Raw genomic sequence first — 12313 nt, forward strand, 5'->3', positions numbered from 1 at the left:
TGGTCAGCACAGGCTCTCACGTGAAGATGCCAGATGAGGTTCACGTCTGAGTCATACACAGCTCCCCCTTTAAGGAGAAGAGCCTAGCTCGTGCACTGGTCCAACAAGCAGGCGAACATGAGTCCTTAAACTGCGCAGGCAAGCGCCTTAGCCGCCAAGCCTGCCCTCCAGCCCTGAGATAGAGGGTGGGCGGCCTCCAGCCCCTGTAAATGGACTCCAGATACGTGTGCCACTTTGTGCATCTAGCTCTATGTAGATACTAGGGAATGGACCAGGGTTAAGAGCTTTGAACACTGAGTCATCTCTCCAGCCCTGTGTAATCTCAGGCTGGCCTCGAGCTCATGGTGATCCTCCTAGTGCTGGGATTAAAGGCATGCGCCACCATGCCCAGCCAAGAATCACACTTTTTAAAATCTGTAGATGTTTAAGTTAGCAAAAGTCCGTTTTATTGTAAGCATGACTTCATAAATGATGTATTTTACTGTTGGTATTTATCCTTGATTCTGACAGCTTCTGTAAAAAATATCAGTTCAGATTTAAAGTTTTAAAAAAAGAATAAAATGATAAAAGGCAAAAAAAAAAAGGGGGGGAGAATAAAAGGAGACATTAGTTTTTTGCTCTGTGACAACTTTCTATCACCCACTCTTTTTTTTTTTTTTGTTTTGTTTTTCGAGGTATGGTCTCACTCTAGCTCAGGCTGATCTGGAATTCACTATGTAGTCTCAGGGTGGCATCAAACTCACTGCCATCCTCCTACCTCTGCCTCCCGAGTGCAGTGCTGGGATTAAAAGCGTGTGCCACCATGGCAAGCTGTCACCCACTCTTATGTTAGTGTAGTGGGGCAGAAACGAGGAAAGGGAAAGGAAAATTCCTGGAGCATTTTATGGTCTCTTAAATTGGACTGTTAAATTGATGCTATCCTGTGAACTAGGTTGTTCTTGTTCTGCCCTTCCACCCCGAGTATTGTGGATAAAGAAATGATTATGGATATAAAATGTATAATAGATCTGAACTTTTTCCATAGCTTTGTATGGGAGGATTCTCGTAACAGCAACACATCTCCCGATAAACCCAAACTGCTTGCACTTAGTGAAGATTATAAACTGCTTCTGTATGAATTTAATATGAAAGATGGAAAATGTGAGGCTACTTTATTACACAGCTGTAGTAGGAAGACGTTGCAAAAGCTCATTGAGGATCAAGATATCAGTAAGTGTTGGGTTAAAATTTGTGACATTGCCATATTGCTGTTGTTTCCTTTTTCATGGTGCAGCCTAGACTAGCCTCAAACTTGTTGTCCTCCTGCATCAACCTGCTAAGTGCTTGAGTTATAGATCTGTGTCACCACGCCCAGCTTACCATGTATTTTTGGCTTTCTTTTAAACTTTAAAAATATATTTTATTTATTTGATAGCGAGACAGTGTGTGTGTATGTATGGTCACACCAAAGCCTATTGTCACTGCAAATAAACTCCAGATGCATGTGCCACTTTGTGCATCTGGCTTTTCATGGGTACTAGAGACTGGCAGGCTTTGCAAACGAGCACCTTTAACCACTGAGCCATCTCTCCAGCTCATTTATGGTTCATTCTTCTTTTTTGGTTTTTGAGGTAGAATTTCACTGTAGCTCAGGCTGACCTGGAATTAACTATGTAGTCTCAGGGTGGCCTTGAACTCACACTCATCCTCCTACCTCTGCCTCCTGAATGCTGGGATTAAAGGTGTGCTCCACCGTGCCTGTCTCTAACCCATTTTTAAAGAATCTTAATTGAAAAGTTCCATATATACACACAATGTACCTGATCATAATTCCCTCCTTCCTAACGTCTTTTGTCACCATTCCCTCTTCACTGAATCCCTTCTTTCAAACGTCCATCTTTGTCCCTTTTTTTTTTAGGAAGAGTCTCTAACCCTAAGATGACCTAGAACTCACTGTGTAGTCTAAGGCTGGCCTGGAACTCATAGCAATTCTCCTAGCTATGCCTCCCAAGTGCTGTTTTAAAGGCGTGCACCAAAGAGAGAGGTGCTTCAAGATAAACTCCAGGGCTGGAAAGATGGTTTAACAGTTAAGGCACTTGCCTTCAAAACCTAAGGACCCAGGTTTGGTTCCCTAAAACCCATGTAAGCCAGATGTGCATGGTGGTGCTTGCATCTGGAGTTTGCTTGCAGTGGCTAGAGGTCCTGGTGTGCCCATTAAAACAATAAACTCCAGACCTGAGTCATTTGTGCATCTGGCTTTCCATGGGTACTGGAGAATTGATACTGGGCCATCAGTCTTTGCAAGCAATGCTTTTAACCACTAAGCCATCTCTCAGCCTCTTTTACTTTTTTTTAATTTTGTTTGAAGACAAGGTCTAGCTAGGTTATCTAGGCTGGTCTTGAAATCACTCTGTAGCCTGGCCTTGAATTTTCAATCCTTATGCCTCAACCTCCTGAATAGCTGAGATTACAGGCCTTTGGCACCCAATATGGCTTTATATACCAAATTTTGAAGTCTTAGTGGTAAGAAAGTGAAATATTTATAATACTTATATGTTGGAATGATATTCTAAACCTAACGAGCTAAATAGTATATACTTAGAGGGCTGTTATTGTGTCCTGTCCTGCTACCTACAGGGAATAGAAATCAAAGCACCCAGGCCTCTGTTTTTTTAGGTGGCAGTAGCAGAGTTCTCATTGATCATTGATGTTAAGATTTCTTCTTTTTCTTCTAAAAACCAAGTTTGATTGTTTTGTGGGATCCCATAGGTAAGTTGACTGTTTCGATTCTTCTGGTGTGCTCTCAGACTTTGGCATAAACAAAAGGAACCTTGGGATAGTGTCAGCCAGATCTTTATTCATCTTTATACCAGTCCCCTAATGATCACTTGCTTACACAGATATGAACTATAACTGCCTTGAGTTGGAATAGGTGCAGTTTCTTGTTTTAACTATTTCTTTATGAGATCAGATTTACCCATTGTAGAATTGTAAGCAATGAGTATGAAATAATATCCTTTTGTTTCATAGGTATTTCCTTAGAGTCTTTGAGAATTATGTCATTTCACAATAACACATCATTACTGTTCATCAACAAATGTATCATCCTATGCCTTGAATTTCCTGAAAGAGCTGCCGAGGTTCGAGTACTGAACTGTCTGACACTACCCTTGCCTGCACAGATGGTGGACACGATTGTTGATGCGCAGCTCTGCAGAGGGTTTTTTTTTGTTCTAAATAGCTTAGGTTTGATCCGTATCCTTGGCATTAAAGATGTTGATTAATATGCTAGTGGTTAGAAAGATGAGCCTTTTAGACTTTTCGTTTAGGGTTCTGAGGTCGAGAAGGAAAGAATAACCAGGTTTTCAGTAAGACTTTGCAGGGAAAATAATTGTAATCAAAAGATCATATTGATTTATATATTGCAGTATATAGATACATTTTGTAGTCTTAATCATCTTATCCCTATTTGTGTTCTTTAAAATTATATGTATTTCTGCCTATTACTTATTTATTCAAAATGTATTTGTTTTTTTTTTTTTTTTTTTGAGAGAGAAAGAAAATAGATGCACTAGGACCTCTAGCCACTGTAAATGAACTGCAGATGCATGTGCCACCTTGTGCATCTGGCTTAAATGGGTACTGGGGAATTGAACCCAGGTCCTTAGGTTTGCAGGCAAGTGCATTAATGGCTAAGCTATCTCTCCAACCCCAAAATGCATTTCTTGTTTTAAAAAACATTTTCATTTATTTATTTGCAAGCAGAGAGAGAGAAAGAGAAAAAGAGAGACTGAGAGGGGGTTGCAGAGAATGGGCACACTGGGCCTCTAGCCACTGCATGAGAATACATGTACCACTAGATGCATGAACCACTTTGTGCATCTGGCATGTACCACTTCGTGCATCTGGCTTTATGTGGGTACTGGGGAATTGAACTCGGGTCATTAGGTTTTGCAGGCAAGCACCTTAACTGCTGAGCCATCTCTCTAGCCCCAAAATGTGTTTCTTGAGTATCTATTATGTGCATTGTTGTTTATGATGTAATATATGTGTTTTCTGCATGAATTGAATCCACTTCTTATGTTCAAGGATGATTTTTATCATTTTTGTGTTTATTTATTTTGTTTTATTGAGGTAGGGTCTTGTTCTAGCCTAGGCTGACCTGGAGTTCACTATGTAGTCTCAGGGTGGCCTTGAACTCACAGTGATCCTCCTACCTCTGCCTCCCAAGTGCTGGGGTTAAAGGCATGCGCCACCACACACAGCAATTTTATCATTAAAAAAATATTTTTACTTATTTATAATCAGAGCAAGAAAAGGAGAGAGAGAGAGAGAGAGAGAGAGAGAGAGGGAGGGAGGGAAAGAGGGAGGGAAGGAGAGAGGGAGAGAATAGGAACATCTAAGGTCTCTTACCACTGCAAATGAACTCCACATACATGTGCCACTTTGTGCATCTGGTTTTACATGGGTACTGGGGAATCAAACCCAGAACACCAGTCTTTTGCAAGCAAGCACCTTTAACTGTGGAACCCTTTCTCCAGCTCTGATTCCATCATTTTTAAATCTTTTTTGAGTCAAGAATTTCACTGTATAGCCCAAGCTAGCATTAAATTCCCATGTGCTGGGGTTAGCAGTATGCACCACCATGCTTAGATGATACCATAATTTTAAGCATTTTTTAAAAAAATTTTTATTTATTTATTTGAGAGCGACAGACACAGAGAGAAAGACAGACAGAGGGGGAGAAAGAGAGAATGGGCGCGCCAGGGCTTCCAGCCTCTGCAAATGAACTCCAGACACGTGCGCCCCCTTGTGCATCTGGCTAATGTGGGACCTGGGGAACCGAGCCTCGAACCGGGGTCCTTAGGCTTCACAGGCAAGCGCTTAACCGCTAAGCCATCTCTCCAGCCCATTTTAAGCATTTTTATTTTTATTTATTTATTTGACAGTGATAGAGAGAGAGAGAGAATGGGCGTGCCAGGGCCTCAAGCCACTGCAAACAAACTCCACATGCCTGCACCCCTTGTGCATCTAGCTAACATGGGTCCTGGGGAATCAAGCCTGTGTCCTTTGGCTTTGCAGGCAAATGCCTTAACTGCTAAGCCATCCCTCTAGCCCTGATACCATCATTTTAATTAATGGGTTTTTTTTTTGCTTGACTATTAACATTTATAGAAAATATTAGGTGCTGTAATACTATTTATAGACTATCTATAGGTTATCAGAAATTTATTATTGAGACAGTGAAAGAGGCAGATTATATGTGTGTGTGTGTATGTACATATATATGTATATATAGAGAGAATATAAATGAATGAATGAATAAATACGGACATAACAGAGCCATCAGCCACTGTAAACGAGCTCCAGATGCATGCACCACCATGTGCATCTGGCTTTATGTGAGTACTGGGGAATCAAACTCTGCTCCTTAGGCTTTACAGGCAAGCACCTTAACTGCTGAGCCATCTCTCCAGTCTTGGTTTTTTCTTTTTCTTTTTATTTTTTTCAAAGTAGGATTTTGCTATAACCCAGGCTGACCTGGAATTCACTATGTAGTCTCAGGGTGGTCTGGCACTCAAGGCAATCCTCCTACTTCTGCCTCTGGAGTGCTGGGATTAAAGGTGTGTGGCACCACACACCTAGCCTTGTTTTTTTTTGCTAGTTTGTTTTTTGTTTTTTGAGGTAGTGTCTCACTCTAGCCCAGGCTGACCTATGTAGTCTCAGGCTGCCCTTGAACTTACAGTGACCCTCCTGCCTCTGCCTCCTGAGTGCTAGGATTAAAGATGTGTGCTACCATTCCCAGAAGCAAAATTATTTTGAAGATTTTAAAAAATGACTTTTGGGGCTGGGTTGATGGCTCAACGGAAAAAGCACTCACCTCTCAACCTGGAGTGCCCAAGTTTGATCCCTAGACCTCACGCACAAAGCTGGAAGCTGTGGCGGGCTCTGCAATCCCAGCACACACTGGCTGATGCCGACAGCTCAGCAGTAAGAGGCAGAGATGGAACCATCCCAAAAGCTCACGGGGAGCATAGCAGACAGCAGGAGACTTCGAGAGAGAAACCTTGCCCCAAACCAGGAGGAAAGGTGAGGGCCAACCCAGAAGTTGTCCTTGAATATGACACACTGACTTCCATCCATGTACTATAGGACACATGTGCAGCTGCCTCCCCGCCCCCACACATACTGCAAACAAGACCTTTTATAAGATTTTGAGACTCTTACTCTTTTTTAAAAAAAAAAAAATTTATTTATTTGGGAGAGAGAGAGTAAGAGTGAGACAGAGAATAGGTGCTCCAGAGCCTTTAGCCACTGCAAACCAACTCCAGATACATTGCCACCTTATGTATCTGGCTTTATGTAGGTACTGGGCAATCAAACCTGGGTCCTTAGCCTTTGCAGGCAAGTGCCTTAATTGCTGAGCCATCTCTTCTACCTGAGACTTTTATTCTTGAATTAAAGGTATGGTTTTTCTGTCCTTTTTTTTGGGGGGGGGATGCATTGAATTCAGGGCCCCATGTATGCTAGCAAGTGCTTTAATAAACTTTAGCTTTTTAACTGCTGAGCCATTTCACCAACTCCAGCTTTTTTTTTTTTTTTAATCTTATTCTCAGGCTTTTATTTAGTTATTTATTTTGGGGGGAGGGAAGGATTTATTTCATGCTTTCATTTTCAGTGGAAGTGTAATTGTGATGGAGAAAGCATGGCAGAAGAGGTACTGAGGCATCATATCTTCATACATCAGAGGCAGAGAGCACAGCCTGAGTTGAGATAGTTGTCAACATCCAGTGGGCTGGACCTCAGGGCCTGCCTCCAGCCACACACTTCCTCCAGCAAGGCTTGCTCTTCCAAAGTCTCCCCCAGCAGGGGACTAAGTAGGAATCAATCCTAAACACTTGAGGCTATTGGGGGGGGGGAATTTTACGTTCAAACCACCACATTCCACTTCCGGCCCCATAAACTCATGACCAGCTCATGGTGCAAAATGGACTTAGTCCAACTTTAAAGTCTCCAGTCTTTATCAATCCTGACACCACTGAAAAGTCCAAAGTCTAAAGTATCATCTGAGGCTTGAGATTCTCTTAATTATGAGCCCTTTAAAATCAAGACACAAGTTACATTCTTGTCACATAAGTGTACGAGGTAAACCTTCCCACTGGAAAGAGAAGTTATAGCAAGGAAAGGCTGGACCAATGCGAGATCAAGACCAACAGAGCCAGTATCAAATCCTACAGGTCCATGTCTGGCATCTGGGGCTCTGGGCTCCAAAAGTCAGCCCTTTATCTTTTAAGACAAGGCCTCACTCTGTAGCCAAGGCTGGTCTGGAACCATGTAGCCTCTTCTAGCCTTAACTCATGGCAACTTTCCTGCCTCAGCCTCCCAAAAAAGGGATGATTTTTTCCATTTTAGTCAATTTTTTTTTTTTCCAGACAAGATCGCATGTATCTCAGGCTAGTCTTGAATTTACTATATAGCTGAGGATGACCTTGAACTTCTTATCCTCCTGCCTCTACCTTCCAAGTACTGGGATTACAGCTGTGTACCACCTTGTCTGGTTTATGCAGTGTTAGAGGTCAAACCAAAGGCTTTTTGCATACTAAGAAAGCACGCTACTGACTGAGCTGTATCCCCAGCCCAGTTTCTGCAACTTTTCAACTGTAATTTTGTGAGGTATAAATACAAATACAGGTCATATTTTTCTTTCTTTTTGTTTTTTCAGGGTAGGGTCTCACTCTAGCCAGGCTGAGCTAGATTTCACTATGTAGTCTCAGGCTGGCCTTGAATTCCCAGAAATCCCCCTACCTCTGCCTCCCGAGAGCTGGGATTAAAGGCATGTGCCACCATGCCTGGTCAGGTCATATATTTCTGATGAAAAGTTAGTATTCAAATTTAGATTACTGTGAGTATAAAATAGATTTTGAACACTTATGGGAAAGTAAGCTGTCTCCATTTTTAATATTGACTGCATGTTAAAATGATTATATTTGGGTATATCAGCTTAAATTACTAAAATGAGATTGGCCTTACCTCCTGGGCAGCAGCTGTTATTGAAGCTTATGAAACAGTTGGAGTGTCTCAGGGTCTAGGCTGGCATGGGGCTTTAGCAGATACTATTGACTGAACTGTGTCAACTTCCCAGTCACAGGTTACTGTTTCCAGTCCTTTTCCTGTCATACTTGCATGATTGTTGCTATCAAGTCTAACTCTGCCCCTTCGTGTGATTTAAATAATTGGGTATATTTACAAAAGTGATACTTTCTTTAACTCTAACTCAAAGATATTTTTGACACTGCGCGTGGCACACACGTAGCGCGCGTGGATTTATCACTTCTCCAAGAAGACACACGTAATGAGCAGCAGCCGGAGGCAGCCACGGCCTCTTCCTTTACATCCTTGAAGGTGTCTCAGGACCTCGATGTCGTAGTGCTTGTCAGCTCCGCCTGCACCGCAGTTGCCCTTAATTTAAATTTGTATTTCAGGTATGTAGAACTACAGTTTTACTACAGTTTCTAATTTAAGGTTAAATAGAACAATAAGAGGGTAAAAATGTACTTGTTACCTTTTTTTAAAAAAATTATTGGTTTATATTCACAAGCACAGAGAGAGAGAGGAGGGAGGGAAAGAAAATGGGCATGCCAGGGCCTTCTGCCAATGCAAACAAGCTACATGTGTCACATTGTGTATCTGGCTTTATGTGGGTACTGGGAATTGAACCTGGGCCATCAGGCTTTGCTTGCAGGAGCCTTTAACCTCTGAGCTATCTCTCCAGCCCTTGACCTTTTTTGTTTTATTTTATTTTTTAATTAAAAAAATTCAAAGCCAGGCGTGGTGGCGCACGCCTTTAATCCCAGCACTCGGGAGGCAGAGGTAGGAGGATTGCCATGAGTTCAAGGCCACCCTGAGATGACAGAGTTAATTCCAGGTCAGCCTGGACCAGAGTGAGACCCTACCTTGAAAAACCAAAAAAAAAAAAAAAATTCAACACTTCCATGATTGTAAACAATATCCCATGGTAACGCCCCCCCCCCCCACTTTCCACTTTCCTCTTTGAAACTCCACTCTCCATCATATACCCATCCCCTCAATCAGTCTCTCTCTCTCTCTTTCTCTTTTTTTTTTTTTTTTCCAAGGTAGGGTCTCACTCTGGCTCAGGCTGACCTGGAATTAACTATGTCATCTCAGGGGCCTTGAACTCATGGAGATCCGCCTACCTGTTTCCCCAAAGTGCTGAGATTAAAGGCATGTGCCACCATGCCCAGTCTCTCTTTTATTTTGATGTCATGATCTTTTCCTCCTATTATGATGGTCTTGTGTAGGCAGTGTTAGGCACTGTGAGGTCATGGATATCCAGGCCATTTTGTGTCTGGAGGAGCACATTGTAAGGAGTCCTTTCTTTGGCTCTTTCGCAATGGACCTTGAACCTTGGAAAGTGTGATAGAGATATTTCAGTGCTGAGCACTCCTCTGTCACTTCTTCTCAGCACCATGGTGCCTTCTGAGTCATCCCAAGGTCACTTCCATCTGAAAAGAGAAGATTCTCTAACCGAAGTGAGAGTGGCATTAATATATGGGTATGAACATTAAGAAACGTGCTTACTGGGAAGTTTGATAAGCATAGTATATACATTTAGCCAGACCGCAGCAGATGTTATACCCCTAGGGCTCATGACTACCCCTGTTGTAGGTTTTCAGCATCAGGGCTGTATTCCCTCCCATGGAGCGGGCCTCCAGTCAAATTAGAGGGTGGTTGGTTTCCCCCATAACAGACATGCTACTATTCCCCCATTGGCTCATTTGGCCTGGCTGGCCAAATATAAGGCTTGCAGTGTCCACTGTTGAGTATCTTCATTGGTAATTTCTCTCTGTCCTATTGAACTGCATGCAGAATGACTTCCAGCTTGCTGTCAGCTGGTCTACATGGAGGAGGTTTTCAGCTCAGCTCCAGCAGGATTTCTCAGTGACCTTGCAGCCCAACTATGTGGAATCTTCAGCAATAGGGTCTTTTCATCTATTCCTCATGGGAAGCCAAGGGACTCAGCAATGGCCTGTAATGTTTTGGGAGTATCAGTGCCTTGACCTTTAAAAAAATATATTTATTTATTTGAGAGAAAGAGGCAGAGAGATTGAGAGAATGGTTGTACCAGGGCCTCTAGCCACTGCAAAGGAACTCCAGATGCATGTGCCACCTAGTGCATCTGGCTTTATGTGGGTACTGGGGAATCAAACCTGGGTCCTTTGGCTTTATGGGCTGTCAGCTGCCTTTGTATATTTGCACTGTGTACCAAAGTTTTGATTTTGACTTATATGCTATGACGTATGAGTTATATAAGTGAAAAGTGTAATCAGGAATATACAATTCGAAAAAAAAACATGCTCATTATCCCCTCTTCTTGTCCCCATAAAAGTAGAAGAGGATGTTAGAGTTATTATTGCCTTTGTGGCTTGGGATACTGCATGCATTGGGGTTCTTGTTACTCTTAAAGGATTTCAAGATGAATGCAGCTTGCTTCTTCCACTTGTGAATTTCCTGAGGTGTTGGAGGACCTGTATTTGTGACTATCTAAATGTTAGTGATAGTTGAATGCTTGTTTTTCTTTTTATTTAGGTGTCCTAGTTGTTTCTAATTTTATAACATTTGAGAATGTGAGTTACACACACACACAGATCAACCTTTTTATTATAGTTTATCTAAGTAAGTTAGTCAGCATTTATTACTTAGAATATGTAGGGCTGCTCAAAACTATCAGGACTTTTGGTTCTATCTTAATATGAATGAAATAAACAAATTCTTGAGTAATTGAGAATGTCTTTTGGGGAGGGGATGGGAGGTTTGAGGTAGGGTCTCACTCTAACCCCAGGCCGACCTGGAACTCACTCTGTAGTCCAGAATGGCCTCAAACTCACAGTGATCCTCCTACCTCTGTTTCCTGAGCGCTGGGATTAAAAGAGAGTCACCAGGCCTGGCTTGTTCCTCATCTTTGATGTTTGGTGCACTTCTGCTATGAGCCAGAGGGTTTTTTTTTTTTTCTTTAGCATTTAGTACTTAACTGTGTAGTCATATTCCTAACTTTTTCATTTCTCCATAGAATTTATAAAAAGCCCTTGAGAGAGGGAATTACCATGGGATTTTTTTTTATTTTATAATCATGGAAAATGCTAATAAAAATTTTAAAAATTAAAAAAAAAAAGCCCTTGAAACTAAACTTATGGTTTGTTCTTTCAGATTTTTTTATTTGGTGCAGGTGGGGGGGCTGGGAGAGTCTTGGTATGTTAGCTGGTGCTTGTCTTTGAACTCATGAGCTCAAGTGAGCCTCATACCTTGGCCTCCTCCAGACGCACCTCCGAGCTGGGTTTTCTTCTTTTTAAATTTAATTTATTGTAGAGAGAGAGAGAAGGATAATGAATGGGTGCACCCAGACAAATGAACTCTTTGATGCATGTACCACTTTGTGCATCCATCTTTCATGTGTGTACTAGGAAATCAAACCTAAGCCAACAGGTTTTATAAGCATGTGCCTTTTATCTGCTGAGCCATCTCCTCAGCACCCCTAAAATTTATTCTTTCAATTCACTGTCAGTGACTTTTTCTTCCATTTTATGTTAGCTGTCCATTCTTACAGTTATTCCCTAGGTTTTGGTAGCAATTAAAGTTGCTCTTCCCCAGGTCACCACCTTACACATATTATTACTCTGACCACAACTTCCAAGACTCTAGTTTGCTTCCTCAAGTACTTGTCCTTCAACTTCACTGGACTTTCCCATTCACTAACTTCATGCTCCATTCCCTTCTGTAGTTTTCTCTTCCCTCACTTTTCCAGCACAGAATTTGTGATCCATTATTTTATTATTTATTTTATTTATTTGAGAGAAAGAGGCAGAGAGAGAGAGAGAGAGAGAGAGAGAGAGAGAGAGAGAGAATGGGTGCACCAGGGCCTCCAGCCACTACAAATGAACTCCAGATACATGTGCCACCTTGTGCATCTTGTGAGTGCTGGGGAATTGAACCTGGGCCCTTAGGCATTGTAGGCAAGTATCTTAACTGCTTAGCCATCTCTCTAACCCCTATTTTTAATTTTTTTGTGTGTACATGTGTTCATGTATGTGCCATGGAGTATGTGTGAATGTTAGAGAGCACTTTTTTTTGTTTGTTTTTTGAGGGAGGGTCTCGCTCTAGCCCTGGCTGACCTGAAGTTCACTATGTAGTCTCAGGATGGCCTTGAACTCACATCAATCCTCCTACCTCTGCCTTCCAAGTGTTGGGATTAAAGGCGTGCTCCACCACGCCCAGCTGAGAATACTTTTAAGGTCAGCCCACACCTGTCTACCTCATT

The 12313-nt window shown here is 42.0% G+C and overlaps 1 protein-coding gene across 1 annotated transcript in view; it reads left to right on the forward strand.

The window, feature by feature from the left end:
• Positions 1-12313, forward strand: part of Spg11 (SPG11 vesicle trafficking associated, spatacsin) — a 100322-nt gene that overhangs the window by 399 nt on the left and 87610 nt on the right. Inside the window, exons 2-4 of the mRNA XM_045156991.1 lie at positions 1025-1209; positions 3010-3234; positions 8261-8462. Of these exons, the coding sequence (XP_045012926.1) occupies positions 1025-1209; positions 3010-3234; positions 8261-8462 (612 nt within the window). The remainder of the gene's footprint in view (positions 1-1024; positions 1210-3009; positions 3235-8260; positions 8463-12313) is intronic.

This window comes from Jaculus jaculus, chromosome 8 (assembly GCF_020740685.1).
Source record: "Jaculus jaculus isolate mJacJac1 chromosome 8, mJacJac1.mat.Y.cur, whole genome shotgun sequence".
Classification (NCBI taxonomy): domain Eukaryota; kingdom Metazoa; phylum Chordata; class Mammalia; order Rodentia; family Dipodidae; genus Jaculus; species Jaculus jaculus.